Below are 27,541 nucleotides of genomic sequence, written 5' to 3'. Positions count from 1 at the left end.
GTTCCCATATTACAAATATATCGTCAATGTAACGAAGATAGGTGTGGGGTTTTAAAGGGTAGGATTTCAGTACGTCTGCTTCAAGCTGTCCCATGAAAATGTTCGCATATGTGGGAGCGAATGGCGTACCCATGCTAGTGCCGAAAATTTGCAGGTAGTGTATAGAATCAAATTCGAAAGAGCTGAGCGTGAGAACTAACCTAAGGAGCGATTGGTCCAACTAAGGAGGAAAACCTACTAGATAAATACCAGCGCAATGATATTAGAACTGCAGATCCACCCAAAGAAACTAATGTAACCCATTGTAGCTTCACCGGCAGTCCTACAGGCGAGCATTCAGAGCACTACAGCAATGTAGTAGACATATCCCAGAGTCTAAGCCCCGAAGAAGTTGATCCCCTGAAATGTGGTCTAACGTTTTGTCCGACGAACAACGCCGTAAACGAATAGGAACTCCACAAAGCTATAACAGAGTTTTCACGACGCATGCGCATCAAGTTCTTTTTCGGTAGACCAGATGTAGGAAAAGAAGATAGAAACTCTCTTAGACAACCTATCACGTGGACACCGGCAACCTAACAGTGCCCAGACCTCGATTTATACTTAAAACTGATATCAAAGGAAATTCTAGAGCCAACGCAGCATTGCCGGAAAGGCAAAAATTTGAACCCCGCTCAACATGAAATCCTTAAAGAACTTGCGAAAAGGAATGATATTGTAATAAAACCAGCAGACAAAGGCAGCAGTATCGTAACCTGGCCTATAGAAAAGTACATGAATGAGGCCTCAAAACAACTGAGCAACCACACCCATTACAGAAAACTCAACTCTAGCCCAACTTCAGATTACAGCAATATTGTGATAAGCACAATAGCGGAGCTCCTGTCCAGGGAACTAATCACGCAATCTGAATATCGCTTCATGGTGCCCAAGAACAAAACAACAGGCCGCTTTTATCTTCTTCCTAAAATATATAAAGTTCCGGTCGAAGAAATATTTACAGCAGAAATCCCAGGTCGGCCTATTGTGTCTAATAACAACGCACCTACTGAGTCACTATCTAAATTCTTAAATCACCACCTGTCAAACATAGCTACCACCCTCCCATCTTTCGCCGCACTTCCTTCGAATTATCGACGGCATGAACGCCAACCAAATCCTTTCCGACCGCGCTAATCTAGTCACTTTGGATGTTTCTGCCCTTTACACCAGCATTCCCATGAGGGAAGGAATTGAAGCCGTTTCTAGATCCCTCGCAATCAATCCCCAACCGCACGCTCTCGAAGTTTACTTATCGCTCCTTAGGTTAGTTCTCACGCTCAACTATTTCGAATTCGATCCTTTGCACTACCTGCCAATTTTCGGCACAAGCATGGGTACACCATTCGCTCCCACGTATGCAAACATTTTCATGGGACAGCTTGAAGCAGACCTGTCGTAATCCTACCCTTTAAAACCCCGCACGTATCTTCGTTACATTGACGACATATTTATAATATGGGAACACGGCACAAGCGCCTTAACAGACTTAATTAGACATTTCAATCGCTATCACCCGAGTATTAAATTTACTGCTCACCACTCTCCTAGTCAGATCAATTTCATGGACACGATGGTCTACATAGAAAACGGAAAAATGATAACGACACTTTACCGGAAGCCTACTGACAACCAGCAATATTTAGACTACAACAGTCATCACCCGCGACATTGCAAGCAAGGAATTTTTGTCAGACAAGCGAAACGTATAAGAAGAATCTGTAGCGAAGACCACGATTATATCCGCCACCTAAATGACCTTAAATCAACGCTAACAGAAAGGAACTATCCCCAAGTTGCTCTCGATAGAGCTTATAATACCGTGGTAAGGTTGGAGAGACAGTCGGAATTGGCGAAGCCCACATTAGAATCTGACAGACCGCCGGCCTTTATAACAAAATATTCTAATGCACTCCCAAACATAAATAACATCCTAAGAAAATACCACCCAATATTATCAAGTAAGGAGCGTCTGCGAAAAGCATTCCCGGATGTACCCAGGGCTACCTATCGCCGAAACAAGAACTTTAAAGATATGTTAGTGCACGCAAAAGTCAGCCAACAGCATCCCCCCGTAATAAAAGCATGTTGTCGCCCCAGGTGCAAAACCTGCAGGCACCCTCAAAGTGACATTAAAGTTAAAAGCACCGTAAATAGTTATACACATAAAGTCAAATCTAGCTTCACTTGTACAAGTTCGGATGTGATTTATATTGTCACGTGGCGGTGACGTTGAAGAACACAGTAGCAATACTGTGAACGACAAAACTAACTTTTATTGGGCGAACCTGTGCCTACAAGACAGGCTACATTTACAGCACAACGATAGCGGCGTACGCGGTGGGCGATCGTCGAAAATCTCATCAACGGGTCAAGCGCGTCGGCTTTTATACATCAATCGTCGAATGTTCCGGACTAATCGTTGGGACCCGCGTGCCTTCCATAAAGTTCTATAGCATTCGCGTCAGGCGATCAACTCAGCTAACATAAGGTTCGGCGACAACAGAAAGCGGATAGAAGCATCGATAACTTTCCAGAAACTTCGGACACATGCAGGCGCGTCCCGCGCTGTGCGATAACATTTGTTAGACGGCGAAACGTGGTCGTCCGATAAAGATAAGTACACGTGTCGATATGCTTGAATGTTCCTTCTGTAATTAACAATATATCGGTGAAACAGGACAATAAATGAACGTCAGATTAAACGGACACCGCGCGGACACAGCTAAAAAGCTTCTCAAAGCCGTCGCCGAGCATTTCCACCAACCAGGTCATAACTTTGATGAACTTAAACTCTACATCTTACAGTAAAATTTCCGTTCTGAACGAGAAAGAAAATACGGAGAATGATACCTTATCCATAAGCGCAAGACATTGCAACCAATAGGCAAAAACGTTTCAAAGGCAGCTTTAGAATCTATTCGCTATGCTAAACCTCCAGGTATAGGCAACAACCCTTAGTTTGACTTCTTGGCGTATCCTCCCTTCTTTTTTTTCCCGTTCCTTTCCTTTCCTTTTTTTTGTCAGCCGGCGTGTCAGACGCCATTGACACGCTGGCTAACGCGCGTGCGTTGACAGACCGGGGTGGGTGGGGGGGGGGGTGCCCTGGCTTTGACCTTGTACACAGGGTTCCTTTACTATCAATTCGACACGCTAACGCATTTTCCCTCGTTTTCGCATCCTTCCGCCTCACACCCTCTTCCCTTTAGAAGAACCCCACGTATATATACTGTGGCGAGGAAAGCATACGCCGCCTTGAAGAAGACACGTCCACTTGTCGAAACGTTGGCTCCTGCATTCACCTTGTTTATGTTTTGCTCATTGCACATAGTAAACCCTTTAACGGACGCCCTCTGAAAGGGAGCACCTAGTAACGTGCACTGTGATAAGGACAAAGACAACGCATTCCAAGGTTTGAAAACGTTATTGGTTTCTCGTCCTGTGCTTCGCGCGCCAGACTACACAAACCAATTCATCGATGAGTGCGGCGCAAGCGACAGGGGTATGGGCGGGGTACTTAGTCAGGTCGGCGACGATAATGAGGAACACCCTATCATCTGTGCCAGCCGTAAACTAACTGTAAGAGAGGAAGCCTAACGCGGCACAGAGAAGGAATGTGCTTGTTTGGTTGGGGCAGCCCAGAAGTTGTCGTATTACTTGTACGGAACGAGGTTCATCTTCGATACCGACCGCTGTCCTTTGACGTGGCTCAATAAAATGTCACACAAAAGTGGCCGCTTGCTCAGATGGAGCCTCACTCTCCAAGAGTACAACTTCTTCGTTATATATAAGAAGGGAAAGTTGCACAGCAATGTGGATAGTTTGCGCAGGCTAATTCGAATTCTGCGTTTCGGGATCCCGCCTAAATATTGGGGTTGGTATTGTTAATTTCGTTAAGGCAAGAAAATCCCCTCTCATTTAGTAGGACTCCGTCCATGATTGCTCAATTTGTCAGCACGAAACTGCTTCAAAAGTTGGCGTAGCGAAATGCAGCGTTTGTTGTTTCTGCACTTATGTTTTCTGTGTAGCTTAGCGGGTCTAAAGTGAGATCTAAGATACGTCACCTCAGCACAGGGCCTTGTGGTGGGGTTCGCTCTGCAGTTGCCTGTCCTTGTTGGATGTTTTGGGGCAGTGTCTTCAATTCACAGCTGGTTGCTGCAAGCCAAGGCCTCCCTCCCTTGCTACCAGCCATTCTCTTCCTGCCCAGCGGTTATCAGCACTTGCCAGTTGAGATTTTCCGGGCCATGGAGGAGCTGTTACGAACGGCCTGCAAGCGTACCGACCTACAAAAATTTTCCCAACCAGCTGCAGCTTCGGGGATGGCGAGCTTCTCAGAAGCGACCTTGGAGCCCTTCCCCACCTGCTGCGGCGACTCCCTTTTTATGGACGACGATGTGCCGCGTCAACACCCGCGCGGCGCCGCTGACTAACGTGGTCGGCGGACCAAGCGTTGTTAGTGGATTCGCCGTCGTCGTCACGGGTTGTTTGGAGCGGGGCAATTCCTGGAAAGAGATGTTTTGCAGCTGCGGTCTCACGGGCGCCAGAAGTCGTTGGTCAATGGACAGACGCGGCGTCTGCTGACTACGGCGTCAGTTCTGGTATAAATAGGCGCGTGCTCGGGGCAAGACCCCTGTCTGGAAGAAATCCTCTCACTTCGGTGTGTTCAGTGATACCTGCGCGCCTGTGAGTGTGTAAACCCTCCCCCTCAAAGGCGGGTCGACGACGATGACTTTGGATGCTACCATTGGTCGAAGATTAAACGGCAGTTTTTCCTCGCCTAGGGATCTAGGGAGGACAGAGTGTATTTAAGGAGCCGTTGGTGGCTCCTCAGTTTGCATTCCTCTTTCAGTCACGCTAGACTGATGAACTGTAACGTTCTCATGTAGATACTCTAAGTAAATCTCATATTCCTCGTTCTCGATGAGAACAAGTCTCTCCCTTCAACAACGTCATCAGCGTGGATAAGTTGGACGACGGCATGGGCCAGCTATCATCTATTTCGTGCCCGACACCAACCATTACTACACCTGCTGCCGAGGGAAACTGACTGGCACAGTTCCGGAGGCAAGAACTGCAAGCTCATCGAACTTTCTAAGTCCTCAATTTTTACCACAGAAGAGAACAACTTCGAGGGAGCATCCGCCCAAGCGCTTATGAATACCGGGGCCGCCGTTTCCGTCATCCATGAAAATATTTGTCGCAAGCTGAAAAGAGTCACGGACTCTCCATCTGGCATGGCACTCTGTACTGCTGGTGCGCAAACCGTTCTTCCTACAGCTTTATGCACTGCCCGCGTAGTCATCCAAGACAGTTTGTGCGTCATCGAGATTTTTGTGCTGCCTTCCTGTTCTCATGATCTCATATTCGGGTGGGACTTCCTGTAACGTCATAGTGCCATCATCGGTTGCTCTCGTGCGCAAGTGGTCCTTTCGCCGCTTCGTGACACGCCATCGGTCGATTTCAGTCTTCTTAAAGTCTTCGTAGATGATGGTACTGATCTATCTCCGGAGACGTCGGTGCTTGTGACCTTGTCGTGTAATGCAGTGCCAGACTCAACTGTGGCGTTTACGCAATCTGACATGCTTGCTCACCGTAAGGACTTATTTCTCCCGTTCGCCGTCCTCACTGTTAAGTCTGAATCCACTTTGATACCCATCTGTAATCCGCACCGGCATCGGTATTCATTGACCATACTGCGCAGTGATACCTTAGCATCTGTGGAAGCTGTCACGCGTATTGAAGACCTTGACGTTCATGATGACAACGCCTATTTGCATCTGGACGCCATAACTTCCGTCTCATCAACACCACCTTCAGCAGTTTTTGACAACTCCATCGCCGCAAACCTTTCCCAGAACTTTTAGTCTTCTCAACGAGTTCGTTTCTTTGCTCGACTGCAACGAACCACCCTTGGGTCGCACGACAAGTGTTTCTCATACTATAGACATCGGCGCCCATGCACCCTTGCGACAGCGTGCGCATCACGTTTCCGCAGAAGAGCACTGAGTAGTCACGGAACAAATGGACTACATGCTGCAGCGCGGCGTCATTCAGCCTTCTCAAAGCCCTTGGCAGTCACCTGTCGTTCTAGTACGTAGAAAAGATGGCATTATTCGGTTTTGTACTGATTATCGCCGCCTAAACAGGAGAACAAGAAGTGACGTCTACCCATTGCCTCGGATCGACGATGCTCTTGACTGTCTGCTAGGTGCCGAATACTTCTCGTCTTTAGATCTCCGCTCTGCCTATTGGCAGGTTCCCATTGCTGAGGCTGACTGCTCGAACAGAGCTTTCATCACTTCCGATGGCCTGTACCAGTGTAACATCATGACTTTGGGACTCTGCAATGCTCCCGCTACCTTTGAGCGCATGATTGATACCATCCTTCGCGGACACAAGTGGAGAATTTGTTTGTGTTACCTGGATGACATAGTTGTTTTCTCACAGGATTTTCCGACACATCTCGCCCATCTGCATGGTATCCTGACCTGTCTCACTTCAGCTGGCCTAAAGCTCAACCTCAAGAAGTTCCTTTTCGCTGCCCGAAAGTTAACTGTTTTGGGTCACGTTGTCTCCAAAGACAGCATCCTTCCTGACCCCGAAAAGCTTCGCGCTGTCGCCGAGTTTCCGAAGCCCACATCGATCGAGGCCCTGCAAAGTTTCCTAGGCCAGTGCTCTTATTTTCCACGCTTCTTGCGGAACTTCGCCTTTATTATCGCACCCTTAACAAAGCTGCTTACCACAAGCAAAGGCATTTCCGCGGGGTCATCAGCATGCGATGAAGCCTTCGACAAGTTGCGCGAGTTGCTGACTTCGCCGATGCTTCTCCATCGCGATCCAACTGCACCGACAGAGGTTCACACTGACGCCAGTGGTGTCGGCCTTGGTGCGGTCTTAGCCCAACAGAAAGCCACGCATGAAGAATACGTCATGGCTTATGCCAGCAGTACTCTTCTTCAAAATGCTGAGATGAATTACTCCGTTACAGAGAAGGAATGCTTTGCCATCTTTTGGCCATTGGGCAAGTTTCGTCCTCATTTCTACGGCCGTCTTTTCAGCAGCATCACTGACCATCACGTCCTTTGTTGGTTCTCCTACTTGAAAGACCCGTCGGGCCGCCTCGGCCGTTGGGCGCTTCGCCTGCAAGAACATGACATTAGTGTCGTATACCGCTTTGGTTGAAAGCATTCAAATGCTGACGCGCTCTCGCAATAGCCGATGAGATCTCACGTGAATTTCTTTCCGTTCCTTCTCCGGCCTCAGACCCGTCACTACTCACCGCTATTGACATGCACTCCGAGCAACGCAAGTACCCGTCGCTTGCCCTGCTGGTCGACTACCTTCCGCTCCATCGGTCGCTGCTTCAACGCGGACACAACGCCGTCAAGCAGCCCACTTTGCCGTGCGAGACAACACCCTCTACCACCGCAACTGTATGCCTGACGGTAGGAAATGGCTTCTGGCCATACCTCGTCACATGTGTTCCGATATGTGCGCGTACTTCCGTGCTGGCCCTCAAAGCGCCCACGCCGACGTCCTAAGAACATTCACAAGGCTGCGTCAACGATATTACTGGCGTGGAATGTATCGGTCTGTGCCGTAGCGCGTTCGATTATGCACCGCCTGCCAACAAAACAAAACTCCCCCACTGCACTCCACTGGCCCAGTACAGCCGCTACCGTGGCCTGGTCGACCATTCGACAACGTAGGCATCGACCTCTATGGCCCGCTCCCATACAGCGGATGTGGAAACCGCTGGATTATCGTTGGCGTCAATCACCTGACGCGCTACGCTGAGACCGCGGTTCTTCCTGCCGCGACCGCGCGCGTCGTTGCGATGTTCATTCTTCGCAACTTCTCTCCTTCGCCACGGTGCTCCTCGATAACTACTAAACGATAGGGGTCGTGTCTTCTTGTCTAAAGCAATACGATCCCTCCTTTGCGAGTGCAAAATCATTCACCGGACGTCGACCGCGTATCACCCCAAAACGAACGTTCTCACGGAGCGCTTCAACCGGACACTGGGCGACATGTTGAGGCTGTAAGTCTCGTCCGACCACACCCATTGGGACACCGTACTCCCGTTCGTTACTTCGCTTGTAACACAGCGGCACAAGCGACCACCGGTTTTTCACATTTTTTTCTCTTGTATACATGGGCGTGAGCCTTCGTGTCCTCTGGATACTACCCCGTCCTACTGACCTGACGCTTCCGGGTGCACAACTATTTCAGAAGTCGCCCGATATGCTGAAGGTTGCCACCGGTTGGCTCGTTCTTTGACAAGCGAGGATCAGGGGCGTTAGAGGACAAAACGCGACAGTCATCAGGCCACGCCAACCTTCCCTGCTGGTTCCCTTGTTTGGCTATCAATACCGTCTCACATGCCTGGCCTGTCTTCTAAACTACCTGCGCGGTACCACGGTCCGTATCGGATCATCGACGCCTCCTCCCCCTTGAACTATAGCGTTGAGCCCGTCACACCATCGCCGGACCTTTGTTGTCGAGGTCGCGAGACAGTGCATGTTAGCCGGCTAAAGCCTTATTTCGACCCCCTCATCTTCTCTGCTCCCTGAATCGCCAAGATGGCTCCGTTTCACACCCAGGACCAATGTAATTAAGCAGGCGCGCCTCGTGTTTCCGATAGCAGCTCAGAGATGATGACGAGCAGCCGTGCTGTGATTTGCAAGAGAGCTCGGGCTGTTCGCTGCTGCTAGGCTGCTGTTTATCTGCTGCTTCTCACCTTTAAAGAAACGTCATTACAAGCTACATATTCACAATATCGCTTGTTTTACTTAATTAGTTGTAAACAAACGTCATAAATAGAATATTGAAGTAATTGCTGTTTAAACCAAAGGCATATTGCTAACATAAAATTAAGCGAAGAAATTCATAGGGGACACAATGTTGACTGGTATATTATTGTAAACAATGATAAGTATTTTCAAGCATCAATGATATGAAAATAGGTGAAATTAAACTGGAGAAAAACAAAGTCGCAATTGCGTTCGAAAGGAAAAGCCCCGATTACAATAGCAAATTAGTAATTATCTATATGGATTATAATAGTTCATGGTTATATGAACTCGTGACCTCGTGACATGCACGTCGAAGTTTTTGCGTCTAAAACTCAGCGTAACACCATGGATTTTGAAAGTGTATGTTAATCTGTGCTCTACATTGATAAACATTATTCATAAACAGTTAACCATCCCTACGTAAACCGCTTATTTACTGCGTCTTCGTCACCTAAAACAACTAACTGGACGAAGCGGTTTTGATAACTTTTTCTGCTCTAAAATGGCTAAGACAAGCGAAAGTTGTTTGAAGTCTTTCACGACGTGAAATTAAAGTGGTAATGCTGCGGTTCATGTAGAAAATTAGACAAAAAGCGCACACGGTTTCATTTTTATTGCTACATGCGAGCCTCATTTTCCACCAAGTGAATATAAAGGCTTGAAATAATTTCATCAATGTAAATAGATTTAGTACTCTTCTTTAGTGTAACGCTACTTATTCTCATATGAAGTTATATTGAGATGCTGTGCAAAACAATGTACTGCAAAAAGATATTGTAAGACCTGACATACTTAAAGTAGTGACGACTGGGCCTCATTAACGTATCGAATTGTTGTTGGGATGGTAAAATAATTCCCAAATGTGTGCTCACCAGGATTTGCACCATCTCTAAAGAAGACCGGCTGCTTGGCATACTTGAGGAAGTACTCAACGTGGCCCATTTCATGGTGCACAGTGAGGAGATCATCCATCTTCACTTGTGTACATTGCTTGATCCTGTTGGCAGTCGGCGTCAAATTCAAGAAACCGGCCCTTACTGACAAAAGCTTACCTACAAAAACTGGCTGCGCGAAGGTCAACTTCCGCAAAATTTCGCTTTGGCTAAGTTGGTTGTATATAAGCAGTGTTAAAGCAATCTTCGCCAATCTACAGGGGTAATGAGTGTCTAGTTTTGTTATTAGGGCATTTGAATATCACCTAAGCAGACGACGAGCCAATGTGTAGTCAGAGTTGAAGTTCTTTATTTCCGCCTTCTAACGATACAAGGTACAGAGAGCGGTGGCGCCGAAAAAGCTGTCAAATACAGCTTGACAAAGCAGCAACCTCCTTTCGCATGGCAGTGGCTTCGCAGCAGGGCTTTTAATACAAAGGTAATTGCAGTGTAATACCAGCTACACAATAATGAACAAGTAAAAAGAAGATATAGTATTTAGACAATATATAGTATAGACGATATATACAAGAAGGAAAAGAGTTATTTAAATTATGGGGTTTTACGTGCCAAAATCGCTTTCTGATTATGAGGCACGCTGTAGTGGAGGACTCCGGAAATTTCGACCACCTGGGGTTCTTTAACATGCACCTAAATGTAAGTACACGGGTGTTTTAGCCCACATCGCAATGCGGCCGCCGTGGCCATGATTCGATCCCGCGACCTCGTGCTCAGCAGCCCAACACCATAGCCACTGAGCAACCACAGCGGGTCGCAAAAAGGAAAATAGAACCTACATGGTAATATACATAGGACGCAAAGCACTGTTTGACGTATTGAAGAGGTCCAAACTATTATATAAATTCACACCTAAGAGGGAAGGAAGAGCGAATTCTAGGTGTTCTCTACCTGAATTGATTCGAAGGGTCGGCACTACCCTATTCTCCGCATAGCTTGTCTTGTAGATTGCTTCTCGGGCACTCAAATCAACAAGCTAACGTATGTGATTTACGTTTCACCATGTTTCAAGTTTAAACCGGATACTCAAGTGGTATTTGTGCTAGTTATAGATCTTCAGCACGCTACTTTGCAGAAAGAGATCCGCGCTCGGTGAGTGACAGGGGACATTGCGAACATGACGAAGGAACGTCTTCTGAAAAATGTAGATATGCTGAAGACTACTAAATGTGGCTGTGCTCCGCACTCAATCACAATTGTTTAAATAGGAGCAGAAAAGCAAATTATAGAGGAGTAAATTTATTGGCCTTAGAAGAACATATCTGAGCAGACCTACGACCTAATTACTTCAGCCACTTTCGTTGTGATATAGACACGTGTACTTGTTTACCTTTTCTGGGTGAGGGCTTTTCACCATCTTACAAATGCTGTCGCTTAGCGCGGTGTGCGCTTGCATATATCTGAAGTTTCTGGAATGTTATCGATGGTTCTATCCGCTGTCTGTTGTCACCGAACCTTTCTTAATCTGAACGCATGTATGCGCGACGCGAATGATGTTAAACTTACTGGAAGACACGCGGGCATCAGCGATTACTGTGGAACGTTCCATGTCTCGTGTATAAAAACCGACGCGTTTGACCAGCAGATCAGATTTCAACGATCGCCGCCGTGTTCGCCGCTATCGTTGTGCTTTAAGTGCAGCCGGTTTTTGCGGGCACAGGTTCGGGCAATAAAAGTAAATTTCGTCATTCACGGTATTGCTACTGTGTTCCTTACCGTCACTACTGCGTGACATCTAGTAGAGGTGCTTTGCGTTGATGTACCGGACGCCCCCACAAAGACGGGACCCAAGCCCGAACGCGGAAGACAACACTAACGTCGCCAGGAACCAGCGAGGTAGCCGCAGGCTGCAAGGACTGCCCCCGGAGCACGGACTTTTGCCTGAGACGACAAGGAACATCGTCGCCGAGTCCACCACAATGACAGCCCCAGCAACCCCCATTGTGCTGCAACAGCCAAGGGAGCCACCGACTTTCCGTGGATCATCATTTGAAGACCCGGATAACTGGCTGCAAACATATAAAAGGGCCATTGCAGTCAACAACTGAAACTCCGCCGACAAAGCTCCGGCATGTGTACTTCGCCTTAGAAGACGTCGCCAGGACGTGCTTTGAGAACCAAGAAACAGCCCTGACTACATGGGACCTGTTCCGCAATGACTTCCTGCAGACAATCTCGAAAGTCCTGCGCAAAGAGCGAGCTCAAGATCTACTGGAAACCCGCGTGCAACTGCCTAACGAGAACATCGCAATCTTTACGGAGGAGATGACTCACCTCTTCCTACACGCCTACCGAATCATGTCGGAAGAAAGAAGTTCGCTTCCTGATGCGCGGTTTGGAGCATGAGCTTTTGGCCTGATCAATGTGCAACCCGCATAAGACCGTTGCCGAATTTATTTCCGTGGCCACAACTATAGAGAAGACGCTCGATATGCGGACAAAGCAATATAACCACCTACCGCTGACAGCAAGCTATACCGACGTAGAAGCACTCGGTAGCGGGGATCCACGAGAGACCATCAGAGCGATCGTTCGCGAGGAACTGCAGAAGCTCTTTCCAAGGTTGCAGCCTCAAGTGGCCTCAATCGCCGACATCGTCAAAGCAGAGCTTCAGCGGTCACCTGGTGTTGCTGACGTGCAACCACAATCACCGCAGCCCCAGCTGGAAGCGATGACCTACGCCGCCCTCGCCCGCCGTCAAGGTCTCCTCCGCGACCGCGCTACGGCCCTATAACGCCACAATTCCGTCGTCTGCCGCCACCACCACCACGCCAAATCATCGCCCAGCGCAGCCACGCGAGGAAGATGGACCTTCGGTGAGCCCTCGACCACCGCCCTTTCTGTTATCACTGCGGAGGAACCGGTCATGTGTACCGCCGATGCTCATACCGCGACTTGGGGCTGAGAGGATCCGCCATCAACGCACCGCGTACACACCTTGGGGAGCGCCCAACTGACATCGCCGACTACCTCAACACCACTCAGTGGAATTCTGGACGATGGTCCCGTTCGCACTCACGAGGCACTACCTGTCGCCGCGACTCCGACCATGCACTGGCCAAGCCCAGGCCCGGTCTGCGTGCGCATATTCAGAAAACAAAAACCAGCAACCGATTTAGGGGCGGTTGTTGTCCGTAGAACTGACGAGGATCCTTCGCCGCCGACGAAAACGCCGAAAACATTGTCTCGACGACATATCAACGAGACGCCGCCATCCCGATGAAGCCTGGAAGCAAAGAATAAGCCGATGAAAGGCGACCTGACGACGCCACGTATGAACCAGCCAGAAGTCAACGCGACGCAGCCGTGATCTGACGCCTAGACCTAACTGCAACGCAAGACAAAGAACCCCCGACCTCGATGGGCTTCTCGACGACCACGCAGTCACCGCCTTAGTGGACACAGAAGCCGATTACTCCATCATGAGTGGACCCGTCGCCGTCCAGTGGAGGAAAGATAAGGCTGCATGGGAAGGCTCTCAAATGCGGGCTGCTGGAGGACACCTCATAACGCCAACTGCAAACTGCACGGCAAGAATTACCGTTTACGAACGGACTTACCCTACCAGCTTCGTTATTCTCCCAGAGTGTTCAAGAGACGTCATTCTCGGCATGGACTTCCTGAACGAACACGGCGCAATCATTGACCTGAAGTCGAAGTATATTAATAACGCTGTCGCACGATTAAGTGATACCCCCGAAGAAGAGGTAAGCATCCCGCCTTGCTCCAGCATTGTTGTTTCCGTCGGCACCGAAACACCTGCAGACCTAGAAGGCGTCATCGAGGGTGACCGACGTCTGCTGCTCGACCGTGAAATTTGCGTCGCCAGAAGGATCGCTCGACTGCACGGAGGAAAAACGAACGTGTTGCTGACAAACTTCACCCAGGAGTTTTATCATATCAACAAGCGCACGACGATCGCGTACATCGAGGAAATTGTGGAAACCAGCAATGTGGTTGTCCGGTCGGATTCGGCCGCATCTACCCCAGTGACCATGGTTCCAGAACCAGACTTCGACATAAATCGAAGTCTCCCCATAAGTAAGCAGCAACAGTTCAGAAGTCTTTTCCGACGATACACAGACTGCTTTTCGACGTCATCCAGGGTTTGACCAACACCAGTCGAGAAGCATCGCATAATAATCGAAGACTGTGCTCGACTACTCCGCGAGAGCCCTTACCGAGTTTTCACGCGAGATTGTGAACCTATAAGAAAACACGTTCACTAAATGCTGCGTGATGACATCGTCCAGCCGTCGAAAAGCCCGTGAGCATCATCTGTTGTCGTGATGAAATGAAAGGACGGAACTCTACTTTTCTGCGTCGATTATCGTCGACTGAACAAGATCACTAAGAAGGACATATACTCCCTCCTACGGATAGACGACGCATTCGATCGGCTCTGTAACGCTAAATACTTCTAGTCGATGGACCTCAAGTCTGGCTACTGGCAAATAGAAGTGGACGAGAGAGATCGCGAAAAGACTGCCTTCATCGCGCCAGACGGCCTGTACGAGTTCGAGGTAATGCCATTCGGACTGTGTTCGGCGCCTGCAACGTTCCAGCGCGTCATGGACGCTGTTTTAGCAGGGATGAAGTGGCAGACGTGTCTCGTTTACTCGGATGACGTCATCGTCTTCGACAGATATTTCCACGATCACCTTAGGCTATTTTCGACAGTACTAGTCATAAGGGCTCACTCTGAAGCCGAAAACTTCCGCTTCGCTTACGATGACCTTCTGTTCCTGGACCACTATATGAGAAAATCTGGAGTCCGCCCCGACCCGCAGAAGACAGCTGCTATCGGAAAGTTCCAGCAGCCCATCGACATGAAGGCACTGCGTAGATTCCTTGGCATGTGTGCCTACTAAAGGCGCTTTGTCAAGGACTTTTCACACATCGCTGAGCCGTTAACACATATTACTAAATGTGTTGTCGAGTTCAAGTGGGAAACGGCGCAGGCCAACCCATTTCAAGAACTCAAACGACACATGCCGTCACCACCGGTACTTGAGCACTTCGACGGGGACGCCGATACAGAAATTCACACTGACGCCTGTAGCCTATGAATCGGTGCCGTCCTAGTCCAGAGGAAAGATGGACTTCAACGGGTGATAGTTTACGCTAGCCAGTCGCTCTCAAAATCGGAATGCTTTTCTATGACCGAAAACGAATGCGTCTCCATCTATTGGCTACAGCGAAATTCCAACCTTACCTAGATGGCAGCCCGTTCAAAGTCGTCAGCTACATCACAGCCGGCACTACATAATCATCATCATCAACATCATCATCATCATCAGCAGCAGCAGCAGCCTGGTTACGCCAACTACAGGGCAAAAGCCTCTCCCATACTTCTCCAACTGCCGCAGTCTTGTGCAAATTGTGGCCATGTTGTCCCTGCAAACTTCCTAATCTCATCCACCCACCTAACTTTCCGCCGTCCCCTGCTACGCTTCCCTTCTCTTGGAATCCAGTCCGTAACCCTCAATGACCATCGGTTATCTGCCCTCCTCATTACACGTCCTGCCCATGCCCCTCCCCCATTTCTTTTTCTTGATTTCAACTAAGATGTCATTGATTCGCGTTTGTTCCCTCACTCAATCTGCTCTTTTCTTATCCCTTAACGTTGCACCCATCCTTCCTCTTTCCATTGCTCGTGGCGTCGTCCTCAATTTAAGTAGAACCCTTTTCGTAAGCCTCCAGGTTGTTGCCCGGTAGATGAGTACTGGTAAGACACAGCTGTTATACACTTTTCTCTTGAGGGATAATTGCCAACCTGCTGTTCATTATCTGAGAATGCCTGCCAAGCGCACCACAGCCCATTCTTATATTTCTGATTATTTCAATCTCATGATCCGGATCCTCGGTCACTACCTGCCCTAAGTAGATGTATTCCCTTACCACTTCCAGTACCTTGCTACCTATCGTAAACTGTTGTTCTCTTCCGAGACTCAAACAATACTTTAGTTTCCTGCAGATTAATTTTTAGACCCACCCTTCTGTTTTGCCTCTCCAGGTCAGTGAGCATGCATTGCAATTTGTTCCCTGAGTTACTAAGCAAGGCAATATCATTAGCGAATCGCAAGTCACTAAGGTATTCTCCATTAACTCTCATCCCCAAGTCTTCACAATCCAGGTATCTGAATAATACCTCCTGTAAACATGCTGTGAATGGCATTGGAGAGATCGTATCTCCCTCCCTGCCGCCTTTCTTTATTGGGATTTTGTTGCTTTCATTATGGAGGACTACGGTGGCTGTGGCACCGCTATTGGTATTGTTGCAGGAAGAAAGCAGGCACACGAGTGTAAAATAATGTATATTTACAACTGGTGTATATGGCGTTCAGGCAACGGCCAGTCTTCGTCTTCCTCTAGTTCATGTCACCTTCTTCTTTCTCTTCACTGTAACATCACCCTCCCGGCGGGGTTAGCTCCGTCCCGATGCAAGTTGAAGAGCCTCCCTTAATGGGGGGACATAGGGCTTGAGCCTGGCGACGTGAACAACACGCTCGTGATGTTGGGAGGCTGGCCGACGGGAGCAATCTCGTCTGTCACATCTGACAATTAACATAAGATCTTGTACGGACCAGAATAAGAGGAAAGTTTTTCTAACAAGCCGACGCGACGTGAAGGCGTCCAGTGAAGAAGAAGGCAACCAAGTGAAAAATTGTGGTCTCGCTGCCGAAGGTCGTAGTGTCGCTTTTGAGAAGCTTGCGAGACTGTGAGGCGATGATGGGCGACCTCTCGGGCCTGGGCGGCTAAGGCAACAGCATCGCGAGCGTAACCAATGCTGGGGGATTGTACTGCGGAAGGTAGCGGCGTGTCAAAGCGCAAGGTGGGGTAGCGGCCGTACAAAGATAAAATGGGGAAGATGCGACAGTGTCGTGACGGGACGAGTTGTATGCGAAAGTGATGTATGGTAAAGCGACGCCCCAGTCATGGTGATCGTCGGAAACTTACATAGCCAGCATTTCAGTTAATGTGCAGTTAAGTCGCTCGATGAGGCCGTTCGTTTGAGGGTAGTATGCGGTAGCAAGCTGGTGTTCTGTAGAACAGGAGCGAAGCAGATCATCGACGACCTTCGATAGAAAGTAGTGGCCGCGATCGATGAGTAACTGACGAGTGGCGGCGTGGTGCAGGATGACATCGTATAGTAAGAAGTCGGCGACATCTGTAGCGCAGCTAGTTGGCATCACTCGTGCGATAGCATATCTCGTGGCATAATCTGTTGCTACAGTAATCGATTTGTTTCCTTTAATTGAAATTATGAAGGGGCCAAGGAGGTCGAGGCCTACACAGAAGAAGGGCTCTGTAGGGATATCAATTGGTTGAAGCAAACCGACAAGAGGCATAGCAGGCGTCTTCCGGCGCTGACACTGGTCGCAAGAAGCCACATACCGGCGCACGGAGCGATAAATACCGCGCCAGAAGAAGTGGCGCAGCAGGCGGTCGTAAGTACGAGTGATGCCCAGATGTCCAGCAGTAGGAGCGTCGTAAAGTTGCTGGAGCACGGCCAGGGTGCTTCGGAACGACTAGGACGGGCTCCGGGCCACCAGGACGAGCGCTACGGCGCTATAAAGTTCCATCGCGCAAGGTGAACATCCGGAGGGCGGGTCGTTGGACGAGGAGCTTAGGCGTTCGATAAGCGTTCGAGGAACAGGATCTTGGCGTTGCTCGTCGCCAATATGGAGGAAGCTGGAGAGGGATATAATATTGATGTCCAAGTCTGCATCGGTATCACCCCCTTAATCCACGGGATTACGGGACAGGCAGTCAGTGTATTTATGCAGGCGCCCTGACTTATACATAATAGAACATGTATATCCTTGTAGACGCAATGACCAACGTGCAAGTCGTCCACTTGAGTCCTTCAAAGAGGAGAGCCAGTAGAGGGCGTGATGATCGGTTACGACGCAGAAGCTCCGACCGAAAAGGTACGATCGAAATTTCATGGCCGCCCATACGAGCGCGAGAAATTCCCTTTCAGTCAGGGTGTAACTTCACTCGGACGTGGAAAGAAGGCGGCTGCTGTAAGCGATCACACGTTCTTGGTCCTGTTGACGTTGAGCGAGGACAGTGCCGATGCCATGACCCCTCGCGTCAGTTCGTAAAGAAGGCCCGAAGTGTGGCAGAGTCGCGGAAATTGTAGTCGGATCAATCAGGATAGAGAAAGCTTTCTCCTGTAGTGGTCCCCAAGATAAAGAGACGTCTTTTTAAAGAAGGTCAGTGAGAGGATGAGCGATGTCGGCAAAGTATTTAACAAATCGCCGGAAATACGAGCATAAGCCCAGAAAACTACGGATATCGTTTGTTGAACAAGGTACAGGAAAATTTCGCACGGCGTGAACTTTCTTTGCAGAAGGTTGGATTCCGGCGGCGTTTACGAGATGGCCTCACAAGAGAGAGTTCATCATGCGCTCGCATGTAGCTGGCGCATTTCATAATCCAAAGGGCATGACTTTAAGTTGCTCCAGACTGTCCTGTGTGACGAAGGCGGTTTTCTCGCGCTCCATTTTATCGACGCTAATCTGACAATAGCTGGAGCGGACGTCAATTTATGGAAAGTATTGGGATTCGTGAAGGCACTCAAGAGCGTCATCAATGGGAGGCAGGTGATAAACATCCTTCTTTGTTATTCTGTTGAGGTGACGGTAGTCAACGCAGAAGCGCGACGAGTTGTCTTTTTTCGTTACTAAGACAACCGCTGATGCCCACTGGCTACTGGAAGGTTCAATGATGTGCTTGTCCATCATCCTGCCTACTTCTTTTTGTATGATGACCCTTTCTGTTACGGAGCCACGATATCGCCGCGTATGAATGGGGCTGGCGTCACCGGTGTTGACGATGCGTGACAACTGATGTCTGGCCTAGTCGACAGCCGTCCAAATGAAATATATTCCAATAAGAGGACAGGAGGTGACAAAGAGCTGTTGTTTGCTCAGAAGGAAGGTCAGGTGCTATCATCTTACAAATATGATCTGCAGGCGTCGAGTACCGAGGAGTGGGTGACAAAGGTTTTTTGGTACTGAGTAATGATTCAGAGGTCAACGAAGAAAGCTCAAATTGTTCCAAAGGTCTCATATGCGGTATGGCGATACCGTGTGGCAGCACATGCGACGAAAATTCGAAATTGAGGATGGGCATGCGAGCGCAATTCTCGCGCATCCGGATCAAGGTGCTCAATAGGGCAATATTGCGCGACAAAACCACGTCAGTAAGCGGCGACACGACGTACTCACCATCAGGTACGAGAGGACTGGGCGTCAGGAGGACATATGTAGCCGTCTGCGGAGACAGCCTTGCAAACTCAGCAGAACATAAGCGGTGTGAAGCACAAGTTGCTGCGTCGGCAGAAAGCGGCAGGTCTAACTGTACAACTCCTGCGGAGCAGTCAGTTTGTGTAGAGGGTTTCGAAAGGAAGTCGAGGCCGAGAATTAGGTCGTGCGGACAGTGCTGAAGGACGATAAATAAAACAAGGGTATACACGTGCTGTGCACATTCCAAGGACAGGTGAAGTACTCCCATCGGCGACTCGCACAGTACACGGTATGGAGGGTGTAAGAACCTTTTTGAGCCTTCGGCGGAGAGCAGCGCTGATAACTGAAAGCTGCGCTCCTGTATCAACGAGAGATCTAACAGTAACGCCATGAACTTCAATGTCCAGTAGGTTTCCACATGTAGGCAGGGTCAAAACAGGATTTGCGGGCCGGGTAGGAGTTGCAGCTCATATCCGGGAGCTGGGCCGCCTACTATACCGAAGCGAAGCAACCGGTTGCAGAAGGGGACGAAGAGCGGTGAACGAGAGGCGAACGGGACCTACGACCTTGCGGAGACGGGGAGCAGCTGGATCTTGGTAGAGCACTGTCGGCGTTGATGTTCCTAGTCGGAGTATAGGGCGAGAAAGTACGATTGTCTGGCACTTGGCGGTAGTGACTTGGAGATGACCGCCGAGGAGGCGACGACCAGTGTTTCCAATACCGGAACATTTAAAACAGATGAGTTTATCATCCGCTGTACGAAAGGCAGCTGGGTTGCGACGGAGTGGCGGAAAGCTTTGCGTCTCGGAGCGAGTGGCCGGAGAAATCTGGTAGGTGTTTGTATGGCGGACCGAGCAGAGAGATGGAATGCCCAAACTTGCTATTTCCTCTCGAACGACCGCTTGTACAAGGGAAATAGCGGGAACGCTTTCCGACAGTCGGAACCAACTGGAGCCGGAGCCATGGCTCCGGCTCCAGTTGGTTCCGACTGTCGGAAAGCGTTCCCGCTATTCGCTCACGGCGAATGATGTGCGTGATATCTTCCGGTCCTTTGGGCTGAACGAACCGCGGAGGGTCTTCACAAAAAGATGTCGCGGCGGTATTGCGCAATCAGTCAGAAGCTTCAGCGATGCGGCGGCCCTTCGCTTGTTCGAAGCGCCGGCACTCCTTTATTATTGCATCCACAGTGATATAATCCTTACACATCAGGAAATTGAAGGCATCGTGTGGAATACCTTTCAGTATGAGACCAACCATGTCTCCCTCGGTCATGTTGTTATAAGCCTTGCGACAGAGGGCCAGCACATCCTGTATGTACACAACATAGGATACTGTGGACGCCTTAGAGCGGCAGGCCAGTTATTATTGCGCTGCCAGCTGTCGACCGACAGTTCTACCAAAGAGGACTCGCATTTTTTCTTTGAAGACATCCCAGCTCGTTAGGTCAGCTTCATGTGTGTCGTACCGTTGCTTCGCAGTTCCTCTCAGATAAAATATTCCGTTTGCTAGCACCATTGTTGGATCCCACCCGTTGCCGCACACTCGCTCGTACATCATAAGCCAGTCCTCGACGTCGGCGTTGCCCGTGCCAAAAAATGTGCCCAGGTCCCGCGGATGAGTGAGGATGACCGTTCGCATAGGCTGCTGAGGCGTTGTTGCTTGCGTCGGTTGATTCGCTATTGTGGCGGCAGGTAGATGATGTCCGCTACGAAGTTTCGCAATTGTACCCCGCACCTTCCACCAAAATGTTGCATGAAGAAAGCAGTCCCACGAGTATAAAATAATGTATATTTACAACTGGTGCATATGGCGTTCAGGCAACGGAAAGTCTTCGTCTTCCTCTAGTTCATGTCAGCTTCTTCTTTCCCTTCAACGTAACTATATCTTTCAGTATTTTTACCTACGGCTCATTTACACCCTGATTCCGTAATGCCTCCATGGCTGCTGAGGTTTCGACTGAATCAAACGCTTTCTTGTAATCAATGAAAACTATATAAAAGGGTTGGTTATATTCCACACATTTCTCTATCCCCTGATCGATAGTGTGAATATGGTCTATTGTTGAGTACCCTTTATGAAATCCTGCCCGGTCGTTTGGTTGACAGAAGTCTAAGGTGTTCCTGATTCTATTTGCGATTACCTTAGTAAGTACTTTGCAGGCAACGGACAGTAAGCCGATCGGTCTATAACTTCTGTTGTCTCTGAGTTCTCTTTCTTCTGGATTAGGATTGTCTTGGTGTTCTTTCAAGATTCCGCTACGCTCGAGGTCACGAGGCATTGCGTATACAGGGTGGCCAAGTTTTTGTAGAACGATCTGCCCACCATCCTTCAACAAATCTGCTGTTACCTGATCCTCCTCAGCTGCCTTCCCCCTTTGCTTAGCTTCCAAGGCTTCCTTTACTTGTTCCGGCGTTACTTGTATGATTTCAAATTCCTGTAGACTATTCTCTCTTCCGTTATCGTCGTGGGTGCCACTATTACTGTACAAATCTCTATAGAACTCCTCAGCCACTTGAACTATCTCATCCATATTAGTAATGATATTGCCGGCCTTGTCTCCTAACGCATACATCTGATTCTTGCCTATTCCTAGTTTCATTTTCACTGCCTTCAGGCTTCCTCCATTCCTGTGAGCATGTTCAATTCTATCCATATTATACTTCCTTAGGTCAGCTGTCTTACGCTTGTCGATTAACTTCGAAAGTTATGCCAGTTCTATTCTAGCTGTACGCTTAGAGGCTTTCATAGATTGGCGTTTCTTGATCCGATCTATCGTCTCCTGCGATAGCGTGCTGGTATCCTGCGTAACGATGTTATCAGCGTCTTGTAATGCACACTGCTTAATGATGCCCATAAGATTGTCGTTCATTGCGTCAACACTAAGGTCCTCTTACTGAGTCAAAGCCGAATACCAGTTCTGTAGCTTGATTCGGAATTCCTCTAGTTTCCTTCTTACCGCTAACTCATTGATCAGCTTCGTAGGTACCAGTTTCTTCCGTTCCTTCCTCAAGCCCTGGCTAATTCGAGTTCCTAACATTCTATGGTAACCGCAGCGCACTTTGCCGAGCACATCAACATCTTGTATGATGCAAGGGTTAGCGCAGGGTATGAGGTTTATTTGATTTCTAGTCTCGCCATCCGGGCTCCTCCACGTCCACTTTCGACTATTCCGCTTGTGGAAGATGGTATTCATTATCCGCATGTTATTCCGTTCTGCAAACTGTACTAATAACTCTCCCCTGGTATTCCTAGAACCAGCCTGCTTCTTGCCTACCCTGGTATTGAAGTCGCCCATCAGTACAGTGTATTTTGTTTTGACTTTGCCATTGCTGATTCCACGTCTTCACAGAAGCTTTCGACTTCCTGGTCATCATGACTTGATGTAGGGGCGTAGGCCTGTACGACCTTCGATTTTTACCTCTTATTATGTTTCACAACAAGACCTGCCATCCTCTCGTTAATCCTATAGAATTCGTGTATGTTAGCAGCTATATGCTTAATAATCAGGAATCCGACTTCAAGTTGTCGTCTCTCCGCGAAGTCTCGGTAGCACAGGGCATGTCCACTTTTCGGCACTGTATATGCTTTTTTTGTCCTCCTAACCTCACTGAGCCCTAATATATCCCGTTTAATGCCCGATAAATCAGCCAATAGCACTGCTAGACCCGCCTTACTAGATAAACTAGCGTTAAACTTACTAGCGTTAAACATTGCCCGGTTCAGATTTCAATGGTGGCCTGTCTGGACCCAGAGATTCTTAGTACCCTCTGCTGCGTCACAGGTCGGACTGCCACCGTGATCAGTGGCTTCGAAGCTGCTGGGGACTGAGAGCCGGGGTTTTATTGTTGTATTCATATAGGTTGTGGCCAAATACTGCACTTAGCTGGCGAATCCTGCTCTGGTGAGGGAGTGCATTACCGGTTCTGGTCACCAAGATCAGGCCGCGCTCCGGGCCTGTTTTATGCAACTTTATCAACTTGCGAATTTTTTTTATACCGGTGGAAAATTGCGCGGCACCGGGTTTCGAACAACGGTCCTCTTGCATGCGAGGCGGTTGCTGTAACGCTACGCCGCCGCTGCATAACAGACAATGCTCCGTTGAGTACCAGCTCGACGACCGTGTTTGGGTTTGAACCCCAATACGTCGACAAGGACTTAGAAGCTTTTGCACTGCTACTTCGAACCCTACAAGATCATGCGGCGCATTGGCGCACTCGACTATGAGGTTGTACCAGACGGCATTTCACTATCACAGCGGCGCCGCTCCCGACCTGAAATAGCCTATGTTGTGTGACTTAAGCCGTTCTACCAGCGCTACTGAACTTTGCGACTTTGCGTAGGGGACCTTTAGACTTTCTTTTTTAGGACTGCGTTACCTTGGACTTTGTTTCTTTGATCAGGCTTCTGTGTTTCGCTCTCCTGTTATGCTTGTAGCATCTGGACGATGCTTTTTCAGGGGAGGGAGGGGGGCGTGGTACTGACACGTGGACTTGTTTATCTTTTTCGAATGAGCGCTTTTCACCGTCTACCAAATGTTATCGCTCATGGCGGGACGCGCCTGCATGTATCGGAAGTTTCTGGAATGTAATCGGTGGTCCTATCTGCCGTGTGTTGTCATCGAACCTTGTGTAATCTGATTACATGTATGCGCGACGCGAATGGTCTAAAACTGTCTGGAAGACACGCGGGCACCAATGGATCGTTCCATGGCTCGTGTATAAAAATCGACGCGCTTGACCGGCACATTAGATTTCGACGACCACCGACTGTGTTCGCCGCTGTTGTTGTGCTTTAAGTGTAGCCTCTTTTTGTGGGCACAGGTTCGCCCAATGAAAGTTAGTTTTGCCATTCACAGTATTGCTACTGTGTTCTTTACCGTTACTGCTACGTGACAATATGGTCCGCGTGGTGCTCCCAAGACATACATAAGAAAAAAAAACCACTCCGATACATTTAAATTGTTCAACCACATTTATACATCATGAGTTTTGCTTAATATCGAGGGAGGAGGGAACTGGCTTATATTTAGGGTGGGATATGACAACTTGTGTTTTCGTTTCATTTGAATGTATGCATGTGGATTCTGACCATTTTTGTAACTCCCTTACGGTATCATTAAATTCGTGAACAAGGAGATCAATATCATTTCCAGCAAAGAAGATGCTTGTATCATCAGCGTTGATAATAAATTTAGCAGTCGAGTTAGTGTTAGAAATATTATTAAGGTACATATTAAATAGTAATGGCCCCAATATACAACCCTCTGGAACGCCATAAATAACAGATTTTGGCTCAGACATCAGGTTGACTATGCAAACAGCCTGTTTCTATGCGATAGACGTGATTTGAGAAGCATTTGAGTCTGTCCGTGAAAATCGTATCATTTTAAGTTCTTTAGGACAATATGACTCAAATTCTAGCACATGGCCTCTGAGATTGTAAGCAAGCCGCAAGTGCCACTCGATTTCCCTGGTCTGCCCAGCCGCAGCGCTCTTTCTTAACTTTCTTAACACGTTCTGTGTCATTTAGGCAAGATGTAATGGCGGTGTTTTTCTATTTTTATTACTATGTTTCTGGAGCTTCTGTTCTGCAAGCTTTTCGTACGCGGCACATTCATTCGTATTTCAAGCGTTAAATGTGGCGCGGAAGCTGCTGTATGTGTACAATGTCTGATGCTAGGCGTTTTAGAGGGTACAAGATTGCTTTGCAGTTCTGCTAAAGAAAATAAATTTCTTCCTGGTTTGCGAGCTAGGCTTAAAATGTATTGTGCATGTCCGCAACTGTGGCCCGACAAACTTACGCTTGTATTCAAGTATCAGCAGTTTAGGGGTGCGTTTTCCTGTGTGATCGACGACCACTAAATTTTATTATGCGCCTTCCCCCCCTTCCCCTTCGTTTTCATCTCTGCACACATCTGTGACACACTTGCCTTACATCCTTGCCGATGTAGAAATCCCAAGCCGAAGGATGGCACACAATCTTTCTATCTCTCGGCTTTATCAGCACCGACCGCTCCCAAAATGTTTTAGGCATTGGTGGAAGGCCCATCGAGGTGAAAAACTCCTCAGACATCTTGAACATGCCGAGAACCGTCATGTTCTGCAAAATACAAGTGCACAGAGGGTGGTCAACTGTTATAGGGATTTCTTCAAATGAAAATAAAAAACGCTATTTTCCTTCAAGGTTCTACATTGCTGTTGTTTGAATCAAACTGTGATAGAAAGCTGAATGCTTGCAGCGTGCTAAATGTATGACACCAGTTTTGAACCATTGCACGCGTTTGTAACGCTTTGAACCTGCGTGCAATTTACACTCTTATATACAAGCATTTCAAGCGAAAGAAACTAACTCTTTAATTATTACAGCATTTGTCATGGCTCATTTTGGGCGTCTCCTTTCCGTCGTACGCGGTGTTTGGAGCCGTAGACGGCAGATGAATATCGATGTTTGCTGCCTAATTAAATGATTAATGATTAAATGAATTAAAGCTACACGTGTTGCGTGAGAATCGGCTTAATCGTTACCAGCTGGTTGATTATCGCACACCCCTAAATGATAGTACACGAACATTCTTTCATTGCGCCCGCATCGAAATACGGCCACCACAACCTGTAACAGAATCCGCGACTTCGCGCTTGGCAATTCCATAGCCCGTCACCACTTAGTACTTAATCTAGTTTTTTTTGTTTAGAATACACATGTGCAATTAAAAGAATGCTACTCTTGCTGCGATACGGCCGTTGCGGTGGCATAGCTGCTACGGAATTCTGCTGGTTCAGCGCAAGGTATCGGGTTCAATTCCTGATAGTAGCGGCCGTTCAACACTATTCTGGAACAGCGCTTCAGACGCGGTCGCTAACCCGCATAGCCTCAGTGCTGCTTTTCGACCTTAGATTGTGCGAGTCAAACACTATACTCGATGTAATCCAATGCTTTATTATCCGAAGTGATGGAAAATTAATAATCAAAAGAAAAGACGTCGCGAGTATGCTTAGAAATCCCTGCACGGCCTCCATCTGTTGCCCTAAACTTTGACACCAGCGGTTCAGTAAGGAAAAAAATTGCACTCATCAATAAGCTAGGCTTCCCTGTTGGCTAATTATGTGAAATTTTGCTGCATAAGAATGACCACAATATGCAGTACTGTTACTAAACGAACAATGTCAGATCGACCTATTTGATGCTATAGTCCGGTCGCAAACCAAAAGTAAATTACGTTTAGCCTTCTTTTTCTGAGATGTTATGAGATGATGCGCTTTTAGTTCAACCTTATCCTTTGTCCTGCTGTGCTTTAGAAGATAATATGCGACAGAAAGTAACAATACTTTTTTCATTGGTTTTTAAAAGAACTGGGCGTTGAATTAAATTTTTTTATTCTTTAAGAGAATGCTATAAAGGTTGACCAATACTATGTGATGATGGGCACGTAAATACGACGGGTGGGGGGTGGAGGACAGGAGAAACGGAATTTATTGATGGAGCCCTTCGTAATTGTATTGCTGTGCTCTCCCGCTAGTTGGTTGTAGGGGAACGTTTTACCAGTTAGTAAGTAGCCTAGCCAAAATCACTGCAAAATATCTTACAGGTTTGTCTTGTGGGCAAGGAATGTCCCCCTAATTTTGATTTCTTCTTGAGAGAAACTCATAGTTTCTCCATAAGGGCGAAGCAATGAATGCGACAGCAAAATGTAAGAATATTACACGAAGAGTAAGACTCGTAGCTGCGGTGGCAGTACAAATTGAAGCAAACGTAACCTACGTAGAAACAGGCTATTGCGTAAGTGTTCCTCTGAGTTCTGCCATCGGACAGTTTCGTTTATGCTTATTAATTAATACCAGCGTCTTGGCGACTTCACCACCGCTCTTCCACAACAGGTGTATTTCAAAACGCTGTTCTGGTCTGATCCTTGGGGTAGCACACAGCCGCGGAAATGAAGTTACCCCATTTTAAGATTTGAGCTCTGTTATTGTTTCGCACTTTTAGTATTTAGGTCTGAAAATATATAAGATAAAAGGCACGCACTGTCAGTGTTTTCTTTCATGACATTTGTTTGTGCGCTTCCAATCTAAAATCTCTGCGGAATAAATTGTCAAGAATTTAAGAACTGGTAGGGGTAACTTTAGTGATAGAGTGGTGCGGAAATATAACCCGCATATACCGCATGTCTTATTGCATGGCATAGCATATAGTATACATATGCCTAATTATACACGGAACCTCACGGCGACGCCAACGGTGATGGCAGACATTTTTTTGGAGTGTCCATATAACTGATATCGCGATAAAACAACGAAATAAATTCCGGCCGACGGCATTTCCCCAATGACTGTCGACGTTATTGCGAGTATCATTCAAGCACTGTAGCCACATAGCGAATTGCTGAAGACACCTTTATTTAGAATCTGTAGTAGTCCTTCATAAATTGATATTGCTGTGATTTATATTGCGACACAAACTATTTCGAAAGTAGGCCCGCTTTGCTATGACACTAACTCGCTAG

At 47.9% G+C, this 27,541-nt stretch overlaps 1 protein-coding gene across 1 annotated transcript in view; it reads right to left on the bottom strand.

Annotated features, from left to right (window-relative positions):
* LOC142583287 (angiotensin-converting enzyme-like) overlaps positions 1 to 27,541 on the bottom strand; it is a 117,001-nt gene that overhangs the window by 56,705 nt on the left and 32,755 nt on the right. Inside the window, exons 7-8 of the mRNA XM_075693696.1 lie at positions 24,971 to 25,140; positions 9,707 to 9,831 (exon numbers count right to left, since the gene is read on the bottom strand). Coding sequence (XP_075549811.1) covers positions 9,707 to 9,831; positions 24,971 to 25,140 — 295 coding nt within the window. The remainder of the gene's footprint in view (positions 1 to 9,706; positions 9,832 to 24,970; positions 25,141 to 27,541) is intronic.

This window comes from Dermacentor variabilis, chromosome 5 (genome assembly GCF_050947875.1).
Source record: "Dermacentor variabilis isolate Ectoservices chromosome 5, ASM5094787v1, whole genome shotgun sequence".
NCBI lineage: Eukaryota > Metazoa > Arthropoda > Arachnida > Ixodida > Ixodidae > Dermacentor > Dermacentor variabilis.
Note: the sequence above shows the minus strand (reverse complement) of the source record. Positions and strands in the feature narration are given on the sequence as shown.